At 41.4% G+C, this 21,229-nt stretch overlaps 2 protein-coding genes across 2 annotated transcripts in view; one reads left to right on the top strand and one right to left on the bottom strand.

The window, feature by feature from the left end:
• Positions 1-10,494, top strand: part of LOC147102803 (cleavage and polyadenylation specificity factor subunit 4-like) — a 30,671-nt gene extending 20,177 nt beyond the window's left edge. The window contains exons 5-8 of the mRNA XM_085963637.1: positions 3,170-3,263; positions 4,114-4,156; positions 7,550-7,645; positions 8,288-10,494. Coding sequence (XP_085819763.1) covers positions 3,170-3,263; positions 4,114-4,156; positions 7,550-7,645; positions 8,288-8,365 — 311 coding nt within the window. The 3' untranslated portion in view covers positions 8,366-10,494. The remainder of the gene's footprint in view (positions 1-3,169; positions 3,264-4,113; positions 4,157-7,549; positions 7,646-8,287) is intronic.
• Positions 10,495-11,712: 1,218 nt separating this feature from the next.
• LOC147102804 (uncharacterized) lies at positions 11,713-21,207 on the bottom strand. The gene is made up of 4 exons (XM_085963636.1): positions 20,699-21,207; positions 14,414-16,206; positions 12,401-12,517; positions 11,713-12,108 (listed from the first exon to the last, which is right to left on the bottom strand). The coding sequence occupies exons 2-4, from the start codon at positions 15,921-15,923 to the stop codon at positions 12,098-12,100; spliced, it is 1,638 nt and encodes a 545-aa protein (XP_085819762.1). The 5' UTR covers positions 15,924-16,206; positions 20,699-21,207; the 3' UTR covers positions 11,713-12,097.
• Positions 21,208-21,229: the final 22 nt, after the last annotated feature.

The raw sequence follows: 21,229 nt of genomic DNA on the forward strand, positions 1-21,229 counted from the left end.
CTGATTGCGCCCCCTACGGGAGCTCCCCCTGCCCAACACTCCCAAAGCCCTGAAAAGGTGCCTGGGGTTATTCTCGTACTATGCCTAATGGGTCCCTAACTACTCCGATAAAGCCCGCCCCCTCTTGAAAGCATCCTCTTTCCCGCTCTCTGCTGAGGCCTATGCTGCCTTCAAAAGCATTAAGCAGGATATTGAGCGGGCCACGCTACAGGCAGTGGACGAGAACACTCCCTTTCAAGTGGAAAGTGATGCGTCTGACTTTGCCTTGGCGGCCACCCTCAACCAGGCGGGGCAGCCCGTAGCTTTCTTCTCGAGGACCCTCTGGCGGCACTACCTAGCCGGCAAACGCTTCACCCTACTTACCGACCAGCGGTCGGTAGCATTTATGTTCAATAATAAACAGAGGGGGAAGATTAAAAATGATAAGATTCTTAGGTGACGGATCGAGCTCTCCACCTTCGAGTACGACACCATATACCGGCCGGGGGCCCTTAACGAATCCCCCGACGCCCTCTCACGAGGGATGTGTGCCAGCGCCACCGGGGATCGGCTACAGACCCTCCACAACGACCTCTGCCACCCAGGGGTCACACGGCTGTTCCACTTCATAAAGTCCCGCAACTTACCCTACTCGATTGAGGAAGTTCAGTCTCTGACCAGGAACTGCCGCACTTGCGCCGAGTGCAAGCCTCGGTTCTACCGCCCTGATAGAGCCCACCTAATCAAAGCTACACGGCCCTTTGAGCGGCTTAGCTTAGATTTCAAGGGCCCCCTCCCGTCCGTTGACCGCAATGTTTACTTCCTGAACATTGTGGACGAATACTCCCGTTTCCCATTCGCCTTCCCCTGCCCAGACATGACCAGCGCCACGGTCATTAAATGCCTCAACAGCTTGTTCTGCCTGTTCGGTATGCCAAGCTATATCCACACGGATAGGGGGATGTCCTTCATGAGTGAAGAGCTACGCCAGTACATGCTGTCCAGGGGGCTCGCCACGAGCCGCACCACCAGCTACAACCCCCGGGGTAACGGTCAGGTGGAGCGAGAGAACGGGACAGTATGGAGGGCAGTCACTCTAACTCTAAGGACCAAGGGCCTCTCTATCTCCCGCTGGCAGGAAGTCCTCCCAGATGTGCTCCACTCAATACGGTCACTATTGTGTACCGCCACTAATGCCACGCCCCATGAGCTAATGTTTGTGTTTCCCCGGAAATCCACCTCGGGCGTATCCATACTGTCATGGCTCTCCACCCCAGGTCCGGTACTTTTGCGGAAGCATGTGAGGGGCCACAAGACGGACCCTCTCGTGGAGCCAGTGCACCTGCTCCACGCCAACCCACAATATGCGTATGTCCGGCACGCCGACGGACGGGAGGACACTGTGTCCATAAAAGACCTCGCCCCAGCCAGTAACAACGACTACAACAACAACTATTACCCACCCACTATTTTTTCATCACCCCTGGAAGAACACCAGCCAACGGTACCCCCACCACCTACTCCTTCAACAACCCCGGTGGCGCCCCCGGCAGAGACCCAGGAGGTCACCCGGGACACCCAGCCGGCACCCGCGGCACCGCAACCGTTACGTCGGTCACAGAGGACTATCACACCCCCGGACAGACTAAATCTGTAGAAGGGGTGAATGTGATGAAATATGTCATTCATCAGACTCTGTATTTAACTACATATATTGTATTGCCTGCTCCTGTGTTTTCACCTTGTATTGTATATAGTGCACCGCCCCCTTTCTCCCCATTGGGTGTGTCGGCTCCGCCCATACCTGGCCCTGCTTAATGAATCACACTGCACTAGCAGATAGAAACAACTTTGCAGTACATAAAGTAACACACAAATTTGTTTCAATTTCTACAGACTGAACCTACAACATTGGGAATTTCTTACAATTTCTACACAAATGTGCGTAAAATTGTTGAGCCTGGCCTGGTCATCACAGCTTTTCACTGAGAAACACTATATACACAATACAACCAGCAGACTGGCCAGCAATTCCAATGAGTGCTGAGAACTCGTACATTAGTTTCCCTCATTGCAAGTAACGCCAAAGAGAAAATGGTTCTGATTGGAAGACCAATTGCAGAATAGGAGAATTGGAAAGCATTTCAGTAGAAACCTTAATAGGCAAAATCACTCTAGCACAAGACCAAACAGAACCTTATCTTTTAGTATTCCATTAATCTAAGTTTGCTCAGATTTAACTGATGAAGGTTTTTATACAAGGTAAGATGTTGTAGAGGATTTACATGGTCTTTATTTAATAAATCACTTGTATGTTGTAATAAAATCTCTTGGAATGATTGCTTTGTTAAGGATATTTCTGATTATTTTTGCACTCTGTTTGCATTGCTAGTATATTTGCCTATGTTTCTAAAACCCTTCTTGAATCTCTTTATTTTCATTTGCTGTAGGTATTTCATTTGCTGTAGGTATTTCAGATACAAAAACTGAAAATACACAGCAGGTCCATCGTCATCTGAAGGGGGAAAGGACAGGTTAATGTTTCAGGATGAGATCCTTTGTCAGAATTATCATGAAGGGGTTTCAGTATAAAATGGCTACCTATTCTTCTCTTTGCTGATGCTGAGTGACCTGTGTATTTCCAGCACTCTGTTTTTATTTCCAGCATTTGCAGTTTTTCTTGTTTCATCTCGTATATATTGCAGATGGCCTTCTCAGTTTATTATTCATGGAAATGTTGACAAAAAGGAACCTAAATTTCGTGTTTGAAATTTTCATTTTTGTGTTTGAAGAATCTTTTTATTTTCATTCAACCATGTCCATTTAGTTTTATTTGCTTATTAGTTCTTTTCCTGTTTATGATTGGGAAATTGCTTACTGGGAACTAAGAGCAGCATCCATCACAATCAGAGGGCTAAATCCAAGACACATTTGGTACCTGGACTGGCCTTGTACTGGACAGATACTTTGTTTTTATAAATAGCTTGTCATCTGTATTTCAAAGAGTTATTCAATGGTCTCAGAAATAAGACAAGGAATGTAATGTATATATGCAGCTGATTTTTTTTTAATTGACAAAGTGTTGACATTTAAAAAATTGTGGATGTATTAAATTTAAATTTTACAAAGATAGTGAGAAGTAACAATATAATAAATTAAATCCACTCCACTTGAACTGTTTCTGTGGCAGGCCCACTGTGCAAAAATAAACACACCAGGAAGGTAATGTGTGTGAATTATCTGGCTGGTTTCTGCTCTGAAGGAACAGAATGTAAATTTTCACAGTAAGTATTATACAAATTTATATTGAATAGTGCCCTCCTTGGCTTGTTGTAACAGCTATGATACTAGGTTAAGATCAACTATTTCGGGTGATATGAAATTAGGTAGAATCCTACTACATAGTTAAATGTTAAGGAAATCTTTGTTAAAATATCAAATGAGATCTTCAAATTTTGTATTCATCAACTTTGAGTACATATTTATCGGCAGCTTGGCTCAATAGGCAGCACTCTCACATCTCACTAAGAAGGTTGTGGGCTCAAGCCTCACTTCAGCACTTGAGATGGCAATTCAGTGCTGTACTGAGGGAGTGCTGCATTGTTGGAGATGCTATCGTTCAGATGAGATATTAAACTGAGACTGCCTGTTGATGTACATGATTCCATGGCACTTTTCGAAGGTCAGGGAGTTCTCCATCAACCGACGCCATCTGGTCATTTGTTGCTTGTGGCATCCTGCTGTACACCTATTGGTAGCTGTGTTTGTCAACATAACAAAAATGAATGCACTGCAAAAGTTATTGATCCAATGTGAATGGTTTTTGAGATATTCTGAGGATGTGAATGGGGGCTACATAATTACAAGTTCTTACTTCACATACCATATGTAGATCGTCTGTCCAACTGCAAAATCATAGGGATGTATGTAGTCTTCCCTTTGCTGAAAAAGCATCCCCAAGTAGCCATCCCCATTCCTTTCAACTGTTAATGACAACATGAAGTTAATAGACTGAGGAACCTTTTAACTTACCAAAAGTAAAAAGGTGCAGGAAGGGGAAGGAAAAAAATGCTTCAGTGCAATAACCATTTTCTTCTGAGGCCAAATAATTTAGATGTGTTTGTCTTTTTTTAGTCCAAGTAATGAATTTACTGAATGGAACACAGATCTAAGCAAGGTAGGTGTCAAAAATATAATTTTTCTTTAAAATAAGTGAAGTACTGGTTGGAGAACTTATGTAGTTATTAATACTGAAATTAAGTTAATGTATTTAATGACGATATCAATGTTTGGAGTTGGAAGATGTGTTGACAAAACAGAAATTGTATATATTTGAGAGGTGTGTGTGTGTGTGTGTATATATGTATTTTTTAGTTAAATTCGGGGACAGTCGACTGAACTAAGAACCAACTGAGTTAATTATTTAGCTGCAGAATTTACAGTGACTGTGGAGCTAACCATATTGTTTTTGGAATCTTAATGGTGATGTCCCAATGGAAGGCTAAATGTTCTCTCTACTTCACTGTAGATGGTACACAAGCACTGTCGAATGTATGGAGAATAAATATATAAGCTTTTGAATTCACAGAATGCTCATTTATTAAGCACATAAATGTCAAGGACAAGAGCCAGCAGCTTCTAGCCTGACTGATTGATTGTTTCAGAACATTTATCACTGTTTCTAATATGTTTTATAGGTATCTCCCACTAGTTTTAAATTTATGTCTGCTATCTTAATTTGAAGCCTTTAAATTCTAATTGTAATTTTGAGCTAGCACAAATGCCTCGTTTCAATTACCACAAGGACAGAACCTGTAACATAATTCAAGCTGTGTGTTAAATTACACCGCAGTCATCTCGATCAGTGACATCCATTCTGTTTGTTGCATTTAATTTGAAATGAGATAGCAAAAGAGAAACGATGACACCCCCCCAAATATCAGTTGGAAAAGTTGAGAAAGGGCTAAAAAGAGAAATGCGAGTGAAATGCAGAATCTTAAAATGGGGGGGGAGGGGGGGAATGAACAAAAGCAAGGATTACAAACGAGAGTAAATGCTGAAGGGTGAAATAAACCAGGAAATGCAGAAAGGAAAATAAATCTGCAAAATTAAATGATTGAATTACAGGTTCTTTCACCAGAAGTATATTTTCGCAGTTACAACTAAGCTCCATGCTCTTCTATCTGCATGTATGTGTTTCTAAAATTTGAATCGCTTCGATTGTTGCTTCGTTCTGATTAGGTTGGTCGATTAAGTGAAGTCGACACTGAAGTTTTAAAAAACACGTGTTCCCACACCACTGATTTCCCTCGGCTCGCTTATATTTTTTCTCATGACGTTGCAGCTCCAGTTGTATCGCTAACTTCAATCATGTTTTGAAGTGCTTCAGGAGTCCCATTTTCGTTCAGGAGGGGCAGACAGTTCTGTCGACCCCCCCCCCCACCCCACCCCAGAAGTTCTAGTGCCAGCCTTCACAAGCTGTGCTGTTGTTGGGGGTGGGGGGGAATGGAGAAAACAAGAAATCCTCGAGTGGGTGATGAAGGAAACGTGGAGAGAAACCCCGTTTTTAGGGAGGAATACGGAAAATCCACCGTTGGAGGGAAAGAAGGAGACACGTATTTGGAGGAATAAGAAAGGGGGAATGGCGGAGACTGAGACTATGGGAGAAGGAAGGTCATTTTATTTTCGTAAACATCTTTCCCTCTATGCTGCTATGTTTTGTGTTTGGTGTGTGAATGGGTGCTGAACCAGGGCTGGGTACGGGGTCTGCAGGAATCGGGCCGAGGCTTCCAGTTGGTCTGCCCGAGTCCTTGGGCATAGCCAATAGTGCAACACCACCGGGAACTAAAGCAGCCGAAGCCGCGACAAGTGCAGGGCTTCCAACAGACCGTTCTTCCAGTACAAGCAGTGTAGTAGAATCTGTGCATCTCGGAGAACTCCAATACTAAACAGTAAAGAGAGACCGGGTTTAAAGGTGTGTGTATTTGGGGGTGGGTCCACAAGGCTTCAGATGCAGTACAGCACATGCCCTCTTACTGCATGTCCTCCTAGCATTTTTAAAATATATCTCTCAGTAAAAGAATTCCTTTGGGTAAATCAGTAAAGGATTACTTGTACAAAAGCAAAATACTGCCGCTGCTGGAAATCTGAAATAAAAACAGAAAATACTGGAGATACTCAGCAGGTCAGGCAGCATCCGTGGAGAGAGAAACAGAGTTAACGTTTCAGGTCGATGACCCTTCGTCAGAACTGGAAAAAGCTGGAGATGGAACAGGTTTTATGGGTTTGCTTAAAAACCTGTTCCATCTCCAGCTTTTTCCAGTTCTGACGAAGGGTCATTGACCTGAAACGTTAACTCTGTTTCTCTCTCCCCACAGATGCAGCCTGACCTGCTGAGTATTTCCTGAATTTTCTGTTTTTATTAAAGGATTACGCGTGATAGGCATGCAGAACGTGAGAAACAAACGGGAGATTTCCCTTAAAGATTTTTTTTAACTAAGCTTTGCCAATGCAAAAATAATTACCTTTCGGAGATAACTAGCTGGCTGGAAAGTTTTCTGTTCAATGGAGTTGAATTTTTGAAAGCCATTTAATGTTTGCATCGATTCACTGATCTCTGGTCGCTCAGCAGTGCCAATCACTCATTTTAACATGGAATATCGATCCAAATACGCATTTCTTTCAGAATGCACACTGATAAATACGTACAATTTCACCTACGTGGAATAGTGCACCAGTAACCGAAATGTAAAATCGGTCTATTTTAAGAGATACGATCACTATTCGAGACACCTGCAGCTGCTCTGAATTTACAGAGAAATTAATGATTAAACAATTACTTCCTACAGATCTTGCATTGAATGTTTAATATATTTCCCCGGCAAAACACAAGCCACGAGCTTTGAAATGGATTTGCCCACCAATATCGGGAAACGATTACAGTTAGTGCAGGTACATGCAAACAGGCGAGCTGCCCATATTACACCCAAGAGTACCTCGAACACAAGATAAATAACCTCACCGATTTGTGGCGAATACAAATGAGACTCATGGGTTGAATACGCGTTTTATTAAACCAGACTAAAAAGTGGAGGAATAATAAGCTGCTGTTCAAGTGATCGAAATCAGGATTGATGGCAAACATTCGTCAGTGGTCATTGGCTGCGCCACTTCCGAATTGCAACTGTTCTTGCCGTGAGCTCTCCAGCAAATTTGCCACGGAGGATCGGAGCGCAAAGCTCCAATTTAGGGCATTCAGGGACAAATGCTCCATACTAGCAAATTACGGAGCATGTATCATCATATTCCTTCAAACTTATACTTTTAGAAAGCCATGGAGTTACAAGAATATACTCTAGAAAATTTCCAGATGATGATCATTTCACAATGTATCCTGAATTCCTCATGGAATTGAAAGTACTAATCTGAATTTGAGGTTAGAACATTCGATCCAGGATTGTGGTAATCGTATAACAATGGTAATAATGTGGCTTCAAGCATTTCTCCTCGGACCCATGTGGCACTGGTTTCTCTAGCAGTAAGGGCAGAAACTATTTGTGTTCTATTATAGGAAATTGCTGCGCTCTCGCTCTTCCCAATGGACAACACCAAAGAGGCAACGTTCAGCCAAGGCTACAAGTGTCTCAATAAAGTCACGTGCTTCAAGGTATACATTAATGTTATTTTACATATCCTGGCTATATATTACCATTGATTGCAAACTGGCTGTTTTAAAATGTATTTTCTATCCAAGTGATTAATTCCACAAGTTAAAACTTTGACCACCAGTGTTAATGCTAGTTGTTTGATAGTGGGGTTACTGATTCATCTCATAGCTTTCCAGTTTAAAACAAAACAGCGCATCACTTCTCTGATACAGCTGTAATCCGACCCATATGGGGAGGGGAGGGTGTGGGGGGGGTGTAGGAATCAAGCCACGTTCAAATAGCTTTTGGAGAAGGGTTTGTTTTCTGCCCTCTTCCATCCTAGATTAGCAATCTGAGTTTTGTGAAATGTTGAAATTACATGTGATTGTTTTGAAGTGGAAAAAATAAAAATGCCTTAACTTTTTTTGATTAAGCTGTGCTCATATATAATTTAGTTTGGAAAATATGGTACATTCATTGAGTTCCTCTTAATTTATTTATTACAATGGAATGAGTTAAACGTGATTCATTAAAATAGTTTAAATAAACACTGTTCCATAAGCCTGCACATGAAAAAACAAATATCCTTTCCTGAATTAAATGGAACTTTATTGCATAACTCAAACTTGTGTGTTTCCCTTCTCCCTCTCCATTTCTTTCAGTGTAAAGAGAAGGGCCACTATGCCAACAAGTGCAACAACAAGCGTCAGACAATAAACACACACTGGCATGTCGACTAGGGCAACTGTAAATGGGACTGAAATCGAGGACTCAAAGGATCTAATGAGCAGAAGGATTTTTCTTCTTTATCCAATATTACAAAAGTTCAAAAAAATCTATCCAGATTGTATTCTTCTTAACCTTAAGCAAAATATATAAAAGACAAATTAAAACTGTTCCACTGGAAACTAGACTATTGCAGTGGGTCGTGGTTTCCAGTTTTCTTTCCTTCTCTCAAAGGTTATGCACTTGTCGCTGGGGTAGTTTCATGAGTGGGTCCTCGCCCAAGTGGCCATGATCCATGTGTGAACCCTGACACTGTTGCCAGACTATTAACAGGCAGAGGCATCCAAACTGATCCTCACCCAATACTTACACAGATGCACTTAAAGCAGGGGTCACTTGATGGTGATCAGGGGCAATCTCCCTGGCCAATTTTTCCCTTCCCTAACCTGGCAATAGTACGACCATCCCCAGCTAAGTAGACTGTAGGTTAAACCTGCATTGTGCTGCTCCATGTGGCTTGGATACACACTGGATAAACTTGCGGAGCCATTTAAGGAGCTGAGATTTGTATTTTTGAATCCCATGTCTTGTAGAATCTACGTAACCCCTTAATACTACATAGGGAGCAAAATCACTTGAGAAAAATGTAATTTGAAAATAATTTGGGATCCCTCTGCTTAGTTTTACAATGTTGCTTGAAATGTTCTGTGCTTCAGAACTACAACACATCAAGAATGCAGGAGTACAATACTTCAATAGAGTACTGCCCCTTTCAAACTAAAAAATATGATTTGTGGATTCAACTTTATTTGTTAAACCAATTCCTTGCTTCAGGACATTTTCCTAGATATTGCTTTACTTACTTTTCAATGGTAACTGTTCCATCTCTCTCCAAAATGTCAGATTTTTTTTAGAACAGCGGGTGTGAGAAATGGTTCAGTGGGTACCGTCTGAAATGACCTGACAATAGGCTAAATGACTGGAACAGACCGTCTCAAATTACTTATCCAACTGCTCATCATGTGAAGTGGCCTCATTTCTCCTTCTGGACACTGATTCCAACACCTGGATGGTAGTACTGGGTTTCGGTGAACTATGATTTTACTGCTCCCATTTAATAATGCTTGAGCAGAGGTCACTGCTATTATAGCCTAGCTCTCAGCAAATGTGGTTGTGTGTTGGAAGACAGCACAGGAAGATAAGTTTATTTAAACTGGCAGCGTCGAAAGCTTATCCTAACTTAAAGCCATGTATTTTTTTTAAAAATAAACAGCTGTTGACAACAGCTGCATCTGAGGACTTCTCCACACCACTTGATGAATATTTGATGCCGGTTGGTGTCAAATAGCAGCAGTTGCCTCGGTCAACAGTCAATGAAAGTCAGTTGGCACAATTACACGTGCCATCAGGAAAAGTAATTCCAGCCTGTGACCTGGACAAATGCCACTTCCAACACATGGACTGCTTCTTGTGCTCAATCCAACTGGCATTAAACTTGTCTTTTATGTGGCACTACTAGTTGCATTCCTCTCAACTGTGCTGAGAAAATTATGCTAGAATAGACCCAAGGAGGTTACTGGCCTCAAGACAATAGTGTATCTAGTCTGTAATGGTTGTTCCCATTGTTCAATGGTCTTTGCGTTCACAGCCACTCCAGTTCTGTTCTTGAACGATGGATCATGTATGGGAAGCCTAGATATAAATCACATTTAAACATTAGATACTCTGAGCACTAGAGGTGGCCATTTACCCATCATAGTAATGTGGTAAAGGAATGCTAGAGGCTGGGAGTACCTAATGCATAGCCCTCAGGCTCCTTTATATCAAACCTGTAAAGCTCCTGTTGGTTTCTATCTTGTGGGCAGTCAATTTAGACTTCCCAACTTTGGAGGAGTGAAAAAGGCTTCATCTAACTACCCCAATTGGAGCATTCCTTACCAGGCCTCCAATTTTATTGGTTTATTATTGCATAAACTTATGTCTGTACAAGTGCATTTTTTTTTTGGATTATTATTAGTAAAATGACACCCATCCACCATGAGGAAAATTCAGACCTTGGAGTCAGTTGAGCTTCCATCTGTAATGTACATGTCCCCTCTGAGGGTTATCTACAGTATCATGGTGCATCATAGAATTAGTGCGCTGTTGGGAGCTACAGCTGGATGGGAGATCTACTGCAATATAGATTTAAGAACTGCTCCGTTTAAACTGCACCCATAGCCAAACTTAAAGTAACCCCTGATTAGTGATTTCACTTCTGATATGAACTGGGGTCTACAGTGCCTGTGGGGTTCATTAGATCACCATTAATCCATCTACAGGAAACTTTCGATTTACTGGCACCTAAATAACCGGAAATCTCGGTTAACCGGCAAAATTCAGGAGTAGGTTCAGGTAAGTTTTACTTCATATTACTTGCCTTCCTCGATCTGTTGCTGTGCAATTGGGTGTGGCTGCAGCTGTTGCTAAGCTACAGACACGCTTGGAACTTGTGGCCATTGTTCTGCACCTGTTGCTAAGCAACAGGGTTTGTTGCTTTATACGGAGCTCTCAGCTCTCCGTATCTTTTACTATAGCTCTTGGTTATCCGGAATTTTTGATGAACCGGCACCACGTCGGTCCCGTATTTAAAAAAAAAAAATAAATAAATAAATAAAAAAAAGTTTCCTGTACTGTCATTTGTGTCCATTTAAATTTCTTAACTTAGTGATACAGATTCTCATCCTGCCACATGGGACCTTTGGATATGCTGTGTCTGTTTACATTTTAAGCCAGTCTTTTGTTATGTCTCACTCCAGTACGATATTGAGATGAAAGTATAGGGTACCAGAGTTTTTAACACTTCAAATTCCAATTGCACAAGTCCATAGTTCCACCAGCAATGTGCTGGCGTCGTCACAAAACTAATATGCTCTACTGCCTGAAGATAAAAGGTGAACAGTAAGGCACCTCTGACATTATGTATACATAGTAGCAAAAGTCCCAATACCAGACATAGTCCAGAACCCAATTATAAAAAAATTAAATTTCCAAGAAAAATATATATTTATACAAGTAAATAGTAAAAACTTCATTCTAGCTTATTAATACAGTCAAGCTCCTAGTACAATTTTGATGAAAGCACAAGACAATTTTCCCCAACATGTTTCAAAATTAAACCAACTCCATAGTGCATTAGAGCTGATTTTAAACAGAACTCTGCTGGTCAGGTTTTCTTCCATCGATATTGCCTACATAATGCTGAATTTTCCTAGACTAAAAAAGACCTGTGATGGGTGGTAGAATCCCAAAAAAGCTTAGAAACAAATTGATTGTGCTTACTACCATTTATTTAATTAATACTTGCAGGCCAGACTGTTAATACTTTTTCTGAAAGTCACATTTATTTTTATGAAATATTTAATGATTTGTTTTTAATTCTGTTCTTACCTGCAGTAGTCAGGGAAGTGCATTTTCAAATCACTTTACATAAATATCAATATACAAAAATTATTACAAAAAGTGATACTTACAAATAAGATCTTTATTGCCGCTTGTAATTTTACTCAAAGAAATTGCTTACATAATAAAGCAGCTTTGGTACACTCACCTTTTCCTTGCCCTCCCCTACACAACAAAGGGACAGTAACTAAAATCCACTGTAAAATGTTTGATATTTTTTCTTGCTGAGGCCATTGTTCTTGACGTATGAGTGGAGTGAATCAGAAAAACATGATAGTCTTGGGTTTTCAGTGGTATTTTCTCCATCAATCGTGTTCTGAAAACAAAGGTTTAATAACTTGTTAAAACACGAATGGCTTTTGACAGGAACCTTCCTTACTAGATCGTCTAGATAATGCACAGGAATTGCCACTTTTGATTTTTGTCAGGGGGTGGGAAGATTTGTCAATTGAATGTTCATTTATGGTCATTCACACATTACTAAAAGTAGTTCTGGAACATAATTAGCATTAGAAAATTATAAAATCAATTTCCAATATGATGGTGTTAATATTTTTTTTTAAATTTCTACATTCCCATTGACTGTCAGAAGACACAGCTGTACTCACTGATGTAATCATAATTCCAGATGTAGCGGAGGGTTGCATATCCCACAAGCAACGTGATCACACCTCTGACTCCTCCTTTCCTCACGTTAATGTATTTATTGTAATACCTACTATAACCTGCAAGGAACAAGATTCAAAATAATTATCTCTCCAGTTTTACTGACATTTGTTTGTCCTTTCTGTTCTATGAAGGCAGATCGTTTCTAGCTATGGAGTTCTAATCATCAATCAATCGTCAGCCGAGGCTCAGTGGGCAGCACTCTCACCTCTGAGTCAGAAGGTTGTGGGTTCAAGTCCCACTCCAGAGACTGAGGGAGTGCTGCACTGTTGGACGTGCCGTCTTTCAGATGAGACGTTAAATCGAGGCCCCGTTTGCCCTCTCGTATAGACGTAAAAAGATCCCATGACACTATTCGAAGGGCTGGGGGGGCTCAACATTTATCCCTCAATCAGCATTGCTAAAACCGATTATCTGGTCATTATCTCATTGCCATTTGTCGAAGCTTTCTGTGCGCTAATTGGCTGCCGCATTTCCTACATTACAAGACTGACTACACTTCAAAAGTACTTCATTGGCTGTAAAGTGCTTTGAGACATCCTGAAGTCATGAAAGGCGCTATATAAATTCAAGTTTATTCATTCATCAGCACTTCCTAACAGGAAGAATATAAAGATCTGTTTTCAGAGGGCTGTGAGGATTCCAACAAGATTTTCTGAAGTTAGGGTTGATAAAATTAAAACCGAGATCTTGTATCTTGTTTAAGCCAGAGGTGTAGTTCAATGTTTCCATTTCCTCCCCCATTTATACTGTGCGACTATTTCACCAACAGGCGGAAAAAAAAAAATGGCTCCATTAGCACAAAAAAAGCAAGACCACTAAACATCCCCACTACATCCTGCTTCTATTCCAGTCACAGTTCAAGCGGTTTTCATAGAATCTGCTTGGAGAATGACCCCCCCTCTTAGAAAAAGTTGCCAACTCGCTGCACATATACAAGCTGCAAAATGAATGTACTTCTTCCTAACTTTACCGCGGAAAGCTACGTCCAAGGCGCAGCTCTGCAAAACTGCTTCAAAGAAATGGGCAAAGGGTAGACAATTTTCCACTGCAAGCTCATACATAGCGCTAGCAGACACATAGCACCATTAACAAAGGCAACGCTGCATCAAATTTTAAAATTCACTTAAAAATGATTTGCAACAATTAATCTTTGCTCTGAGATTTACAGTTACAAATGGGTGTCAAGTTTTGTTGATTTAAGTCCATTTGTCACTCAAAGGATTAATTTTAAGCGCAGTGTTCAAATATTGCAACTACTTTAAAAAAAAAATTAAAAAATGTAATGCATGTATCAAACATAATACCCATAATTCTTAGACATAATTCTCAGGAGTTCACATTAACATTACATGAAACAGATTTTAATTTCTATACAATTGTACAAATCAAATAAAATGTATAGAAGAGTGATTACCCAATACAAAAACGGATCCAAAACAGTTGTGCATTTCCAGGCTACCTCACTAACCCTGCGAAAGAGTTTGGAAAGTAGACTGTGGATTGTAGGAAGCAGCCGAAAGTAGTTCCTTGAAGGAAAAGGTATAGCAAGTGCTTGCGACCATAGTGGACCAGAATAAACCAATCCAACATGGCCCAATTACTTACACAGCAAGCACTTGTATTGCATTGGTAAGATGAGCCGCTGTCAGGTTATAGAGATTACACTTTTCATGTAAATATTTGACCACCTTAGCATCCATAGTAAGGAATCACAGACATAGGTCAGTAGAACATGCAGTATAAAGAGAGAGATACGTTATAATATACTGAAGCAAAGTATCATAAAAATTAGATCGTTTTGTATTTTAAATATTTTAGAATTGCATTTTTCCCCAAAGCAAATATGGATTTAAACGTGCGATTAAGGCATTTTACAGATGATCAATCATCAACAAATACGCAAACATGGCAGAACTGTAGTGGAACATTCTAAATATACAGCTGATTGTTACCTTTTGTATTTTCACTCCGAGAGGCAGATAGCCTTATGGGCGTTTGCAACGGTTTAGTTTGCTCAGGAAGCATACTCAACCCAATGCTATGGTACCCTGGATACAGTTCAGGAAACCACTCCATTCCTACCCCAGCTTTCCTGCAAACACTGGGGTGAAGTTCTTTAATCCTTTCATCCAAATATTGTGTTTTTGTGGAGCTCGTTGATAAAAACAAGTCTTTGTTCCAACACTTTTCTTTTTGTGACAAATGCAAATATTCAGACTGTGCAACACCATGTGCGTTCACGTCACTTGGTTCTAGTTTCTTCATTGCCACATAACCAGTATGTGGATTTCCTTCATATTTATTTAAGTCCTTCACTCGCATAGAAGACATAATTATGCTGCCATTTCCATGATTGCTCATGGATGAATCACAGCCAGAAGCACTATGACTAGTCTCTAAAATGTCAGCTCTATAACCATCTTCCTTCACACTTGTGTTCACTTTCAAAGTAAAATCCTGCTTTGCACTGGTAGTTGTTCCTCTACACAAATTCTCTTTAATGTGATGCCACACACTAGTTTTGATGTTGTTTATTGAACTCTGTTCATATATTAGTTTATTTGAGATTATTCCTTCTGTGACTTCATTCTGGTTACTTTGACATCTTATGTCAGTCTTGGGAACCACATTCTCTTGTCTTATGGAGTGAAGTGAATTCGATCTGACGGCACCAGGTGACTGAGGTACGATGTCATGGGACTGCAGATCCAACACAGCTGTCTCCTTCTCAAATTCTGGTCGAGTCTGAATATGTTCTAAATTAAGAATGGAGTTCACTTTAGGAAAAAATATATTTTTTGATATCAGGTCAGCACTTCCTTTTTCATTTAGTGGGGGCCTTGGTGAACTGTCCTCAATATTTTCTTGTACTTTCCTTATAGAGTTATTACTTGCAATCTTTTGAGTACTCTTCACTTTTGTTCTGGTAGTGCCTTTTAACTTTACATCTACTTTGTCTTGGTCTTCTTTTAAAGAATGTTCACTTAACTTTGTTTTTCTGACCATTTCTTTTGTTGGCTCTTTAGGTCGTCCTTTAGTTGTCCTACTAACAGACTGTTGACGTTTTTTTCCGATTGGCTCCCTGTTGTCCATCAAATCTCCTTGACTTGACTGTGGTTCATTAATACCCCAACTCCAAACAGTTTGTTCAGAAGTGCACGATTCATTCCCCAAACCTATTAAACTCTTCTGTTTTTTTGTTGCTGCTGTTTTTTCTTTCTGTGTTACTGTTTTTGCGAAGTTTGCTTTAACTTTTATCTTCTTGTTAGGCAATGCTGGAGTTGTAACTAATTTGCAATTCAATTCTAGCTGTGGAATTGCAATCGGTACCTCTGTCGTTTTAGAATTGGATTTGCTGTTCACATTTCTGGCCATCTTACAGTGAGGAAGATGTGCTTTTAGCCGCTTAAAAGCTTTACCACAAAATGGACACACTTGCATTCCTGGTGAAGCATTCTCCATTTTCAGATTGGACAGAAAGACAGAATAGTCTTAAACCGATAGTGTGAAATGCACAAAATGGTCTTGATTAGTTGAAGCTGTTGGCATTTTTGGCACCTGTAACAATACCATGTTCAAAGACAAGAGTTTCCCCAAATCAATGGTAGAGGTTGCAGTATTGCTACAACAGCAGAGTCTTTCTCTTTCCTTGGTGTTTTCATTAATATACTGTAAGTTTCATAAATGACCTGTTCATCTAATATTTCTTCATCACAATATGACCATTTTAGGATCAGCTCCTCTCCTGAAGATTAAATGTTTTCCATTAAAACAGGAAAGTATATCAAGTTGAAGATAATGACTCAATGGATGTGTCACGCTAACTAGGTTATAGTTCAAAGCAATAACATCATTCTTATTCAGACTGTTACACTTTCACTTTACATACCATGACTGAGAACTCAAGTGCAAACAGGAAAATCAGAACAGCACCAGTTTTTGGAAGAGTTTTTCCAAGCACAAATCACGTCCTCTACAGATCTACTAAATTACCCCTTTAAGCAGTTCGAATCAGGTTTTTTTTCTCCTTATTTGCAGACGCAATATTGGCTGGTCCAGATCATGAATTCAAATTTGCCACAAGTTATTTTGTAAATGATTTTAAATAAGTTTTTGTATTTTAGAAGCCATTTTTCTTGGGATACTTTTCCATTTCAGCCTTCAAATGCTGCACAGGGTGGAGATAAGCTTTACCCAAGACAGGATTAAAAAAATATATTTAAAGCAATATCTTCATTAGTGTCAGCCATGGCTCAGTTGGTAGCACTCTTGCCTCCGAGTCAGAAGTTGTGGGTTCTTGAGCACAAAAATCTAGGCTGCCGCTCCAGTGCAGTACTGAGGGAGTGCTGCACGGTCAGATGAGACGTTAAACCAAGGCCACATCTGCTCTCAGGTGGGCATAAAAGATCCCATGGCACTATTTGAAGAAGAGCAGGGGAGTTACCCTCGGTGTCCTGGCCAATATGTATCCCTCAATCAACATCACTAAACAAATGATTATTTGGCCATTATGTCATTGCTGTTTGTGGGAGCTTGCTGTGTGCAAATTGGCTGTCGCGTTTTCTACATTACAACAGTGACTACACTTCAAAAAAAGTACAGGAAACTTTGTGCTATCCGGAAGTTGAATGTCCGGCAACTTTGATCTAACGGCAGAAATCAGCAGCCATTTTGGTTAGGTTTTTTTTCTGCTTTTCACAGGCAGGCTCTGGAAAGCGTCTTTGTCGCTTAGCAACAGCTTCAGAGACGCTTCCAAGCTACTGGGCCGAGCGTTTACAAGCTGTTGCTGAGCAACAGTGTTTGTGGTCAGATACTGCGATGAAAAACTCCCATCTGATAACATTGACACCGGTCTATCCGGAGCTTTTAAAAAAACGGCAGTAGCTCGGTCCCATGGGTGCCGGATAGCACAAAGTTTCCTGTACTTCATTGGCTGTAAAGCGCTTTGGGGCATCCTGAGGTCATGAAAGGCACTATATAAATGCAAGTCGTTCTTTTTTCTTCAGGCCATACCAAAATAGGAAGTAAAGAAAATAATAAAGAACAATGCAACCAGAGTCAAAAGGATTTGGACCTTTTGTGAAGCGGAGTCAGTTTGGTGTTTGCTGTTCAATGTAGATTACTGGTTGATCATTACAGGAGCAAGGAACTGGGCACGATTATTCAGTATGGCAAAGAATTCAAACGCTCAGTGGGGGGTGGGGAAAAAAGAATGAGTAAATTAGGAGTAAGAAAGGAAGTTGGGCATCATTTGATTTACACAAAGGGTAATAGATTTGTGAAATCGGTTCATGGAAGAATATTGAAGTAGGCAATTTAAATGAGTTCAAATAAATTAATTTTGACCTTGTTGGGCCCCAATAGCATTTCCTTGTACCTAAAAATTCTAATGTTCTTACAACCCTGGGCAAAATTGGCAACTACCTAGCAGCTTGAGATTTTATAATCAGCTAAGTTTCAGCTCTAAATAGTTCTAGGCTTCTCAGATGATTTATGATCCCTTTCCGTTCTTCAGGCAAGACGATCAGAAGTGGTGGGCTCAAATCCGAATGACCGAAACAGCTAGCTGGGGAGAACTTGGATCATAGCCCAGCTCGGGCAGAAATTAAACAGTTGTTGAATCAAGGCTAGATTAAAGAACTTGGGTAGAGTTCATCACCAAGTCAACTATCCCTGGTTGGTGGAAGGAGCAGACCTTTCTAGTCCAGAGAGTGGGATCTTAGATTTCCTAATCCTTGGGCTCAGCTACTTCCTCTGGTCAAAAGTACTAAATATGACCGGTTGTAAATGTGGGCGGGGAATGAAAAAACCTCAAAACACATGGCACCGGCAACACCACTACAGGTCACGTTACATCATCCTTCATTTAAAAAAAATTGATCCATGGGACCAATTATTTTGGAGGAGGATGGGGAACTGTTCTAATATATATTGGCAGAATTCAGCTCAGACCATTTTAACAAATACTGATGGCATTTCTCACTTCACGGCATCTCCAGCCTGGTTCCCTACCTCTGCCTGTACACTTGTCTTGTACTGCCTGTCTCTCTTCCACGGCCACATTCGCGCCCGGGTGGCCCTGGAGATGGAGCACACGGTGTCTGCCAGCACGCTCGAGGCCTTCTTCAGGCAAGACGATCAGAAGTGGTGGGCTCAAATCCGAATGACCGAAACAGCTAGCTGGGAAGAACTTGGATCATAACCCAGCTCGGGCAGAAATTAAACAGTTGTTGAATCAAGGCCTCCCTAGAGATAGTAGATGCATTGCTGGTCATCTTCCAGAACTCGATAGACTCTGGAACGGTACCCATGGATTGGAGGGTAGCTAATGTTAGCCCACTATTCAAAAAAGGTGGTGGAGAAAAAACAGGGAATTATAGACTGGTAAGCCTGACATCGGTAGTGGGGAAAATGCTAGAGTCCATTATAAAAGATGTAATAGCAGAGCACTTGGAAAGCAGTGACAGGATTGGGCAAAGTCAACATGGATTTACAAAAGGTAAATCATGCTTGACTAATCTACTGGAATTTTTTGAGGATGTAACTGGTAAAGTAGATAAGGGAGAACCAGTGGATGTGGTGTATTTGGACTTTCAGAAGGCTTTCGATAAGGTCCCACATAAGAGATTAGCGTGCAAAATTAAGGCACATGGCATTGGGGGCAAGGTATTGACTTGGATAGAGAACTGGTTGGCGGACAGAAAGCAAAGAGTTGGTATAAACAGGTCATTTTCCGAGTGGCAGGCAGTGACTAGTGGGGTACCGCAAGGATCGGTCATAGGACCCCAGCTGTTCACAATATATATTAATGATCTGGACGAGGGAATTGGATGTAATATCTCCAAATTTGCAGATGACACAAAGCTGGGTGGGAGGGTAAGCTGTGAGGAGGATGTTGTGAAACTCCAGTACGATTTGGACAGGTTGGGTGATTGGGCAGAAACATGGCAAATGCACTATAATGTGGATAAATGTGAGGTTATCCACTTTGGTGGCAAAAACAGGAAGGCAGATTATTATTTGAATGGCAATAGATTGAGAGAAGGGGAAGTGCAAAGAGACCTGGGTGTTATTGTGCACCAGTCGCTGAAGGTAAGCATGCAGGTGCAGCAGGCGGTTAAGGCGGCAAATGGTATGTTGGCCTTCATAGCAAGAGAGTTCGAGTACAGGAACAAGGATGTCTTGCTACAGTTGTACAGGGCCTTGGTGAGACCGCACCTTGAGTATTGTGTGCAGTTTTGGTCACCTTACCTGAGGAAGGACGTTCTTGCCATGGAGGGAGTGCAGCGAAGATTCACCAGGCTGATACCTGGGATGGCAGGAATGACGTATTAGGAGAGATTGTGTCAATTGGGCTTATACTCACTGGAGTTTAGAAGATTGAGAGGGGATCTCATCGAAACCTATAAAATTCTGTCAGGTCTGGACAGACTAGATGCAGGAAGGATGTTTCTGATGGCCGGGGAGTCCAGAACCAGGGGTCATAGTCTAAGGATAAGGGGTAAGCCATTTAGGACTGAAATGAGGAGGGATTTCTTCACCCAGAGAGTGGTGAACCTGTGGAATTCTCTGCCACAGAGGGCAGTGGAGGCCAGTTCATTAAATATATTCAAGAAAGAGTTGGATATATTTCTTGAGGCTAAAGGGATCAAGGGATATGGGGAGAAGGCAGGGACAGGGTACTGAAATTGGATGATCAGCCATGATCTCATTGAATGGCGGAGCAGGCTCGAAGGGCCGAATGGCCTACTCCTGCTCCTATCTTCTATGTTTCTATGTTTCTGCGACCGGTGGGTACCGGAGTGCATCATCACGCCCGGGAATACAATTTTAATTTAAGTTGTTAAGGTTCTTTTAATGTTTTAAGTTACGTTACAGTTTTATTGTTTTAACCAGAAGAGTACACTTGTCTCAGTTGAGTCAGCATATGAAGTCCAGCTGTACTCCGCCAACTTTGCTTTGTAAGCGATTGGCTAGGACACGGGGAGGAGCAGACGGGGCCTCGGTTTAACTGAAAGACAGCACCTCCGACAGTGCAGCACTCCATTGGAGTGTCAGCCTAGATTTTTGTGCTCAAGTCTCTGGCATGGGACTGTGAACCCACAACCTTCTGACTCAGAGGTGAGGGTGCTGCTACCCACTGAGCTAGTAACGGCTACTTGACCGCTAAACTAAAAGGTATAGAAACCGTATTTTGAATTATTTCAATCGATATTACATCATAATTTCTGACTCACGTGCGGCATCTTCTCTTAAAACTCTCTTTAATCGCCCGATTACGTTTGTTTTCTTTGCTTCATTTTTTTTTAAAGCAACGAAAACTGTCAAAGTTTTTTTTTGTAAGAAAATGAGGCCGTTTAGCTGCGACACCTGTCACTCATTGAGCAGCGCATCCTTCGGGAAACCTCGCACTTTAACGCCGGGCCTGACGGACGCTCCCTGTTCCAGGGCCGAATTTCCGGTCCGCCCGCTCTCGGGTCCCCCGCGGGGCGGCGCAGAGGGATGTAAACAGCATTTTCTGTTGTTATTTCGGATTTCCAACATCTGCAGTATTTTGCTATCAATGTAAACAGGAAAGCGAAAGAGTCCACGAGACTGGCAGTGCCGAGGTCAAAGGAGGAAAGGAGATAGACAGCGGGAAGCTACCGGACTCTACCAACAGCCTCGGCCTTTTTCGGCTTCAATTTATTTTTTGGGCCGAGTACCGACCGCGCAGCCGCAGTCTGTGGCCCCGCCTGTGGACCGCGCAGCCGCAGTCTGTGGCCGCC

This window comes from Somniosus microcephalus, chromosome 21 (genome assembly GCF_052327205.1).
Source record: "Somniosus microcephalus isolate GS21.2 chromosome 21, FLI_Smic_1.0, whole genome shotgun sequence".
Lineage (NCBI taxonomy): Eukaryota > Metazoa > Chordata > Chondrichthyes > Squaliformes > Somniosidae > Somniosus > Somniosus microcephalus.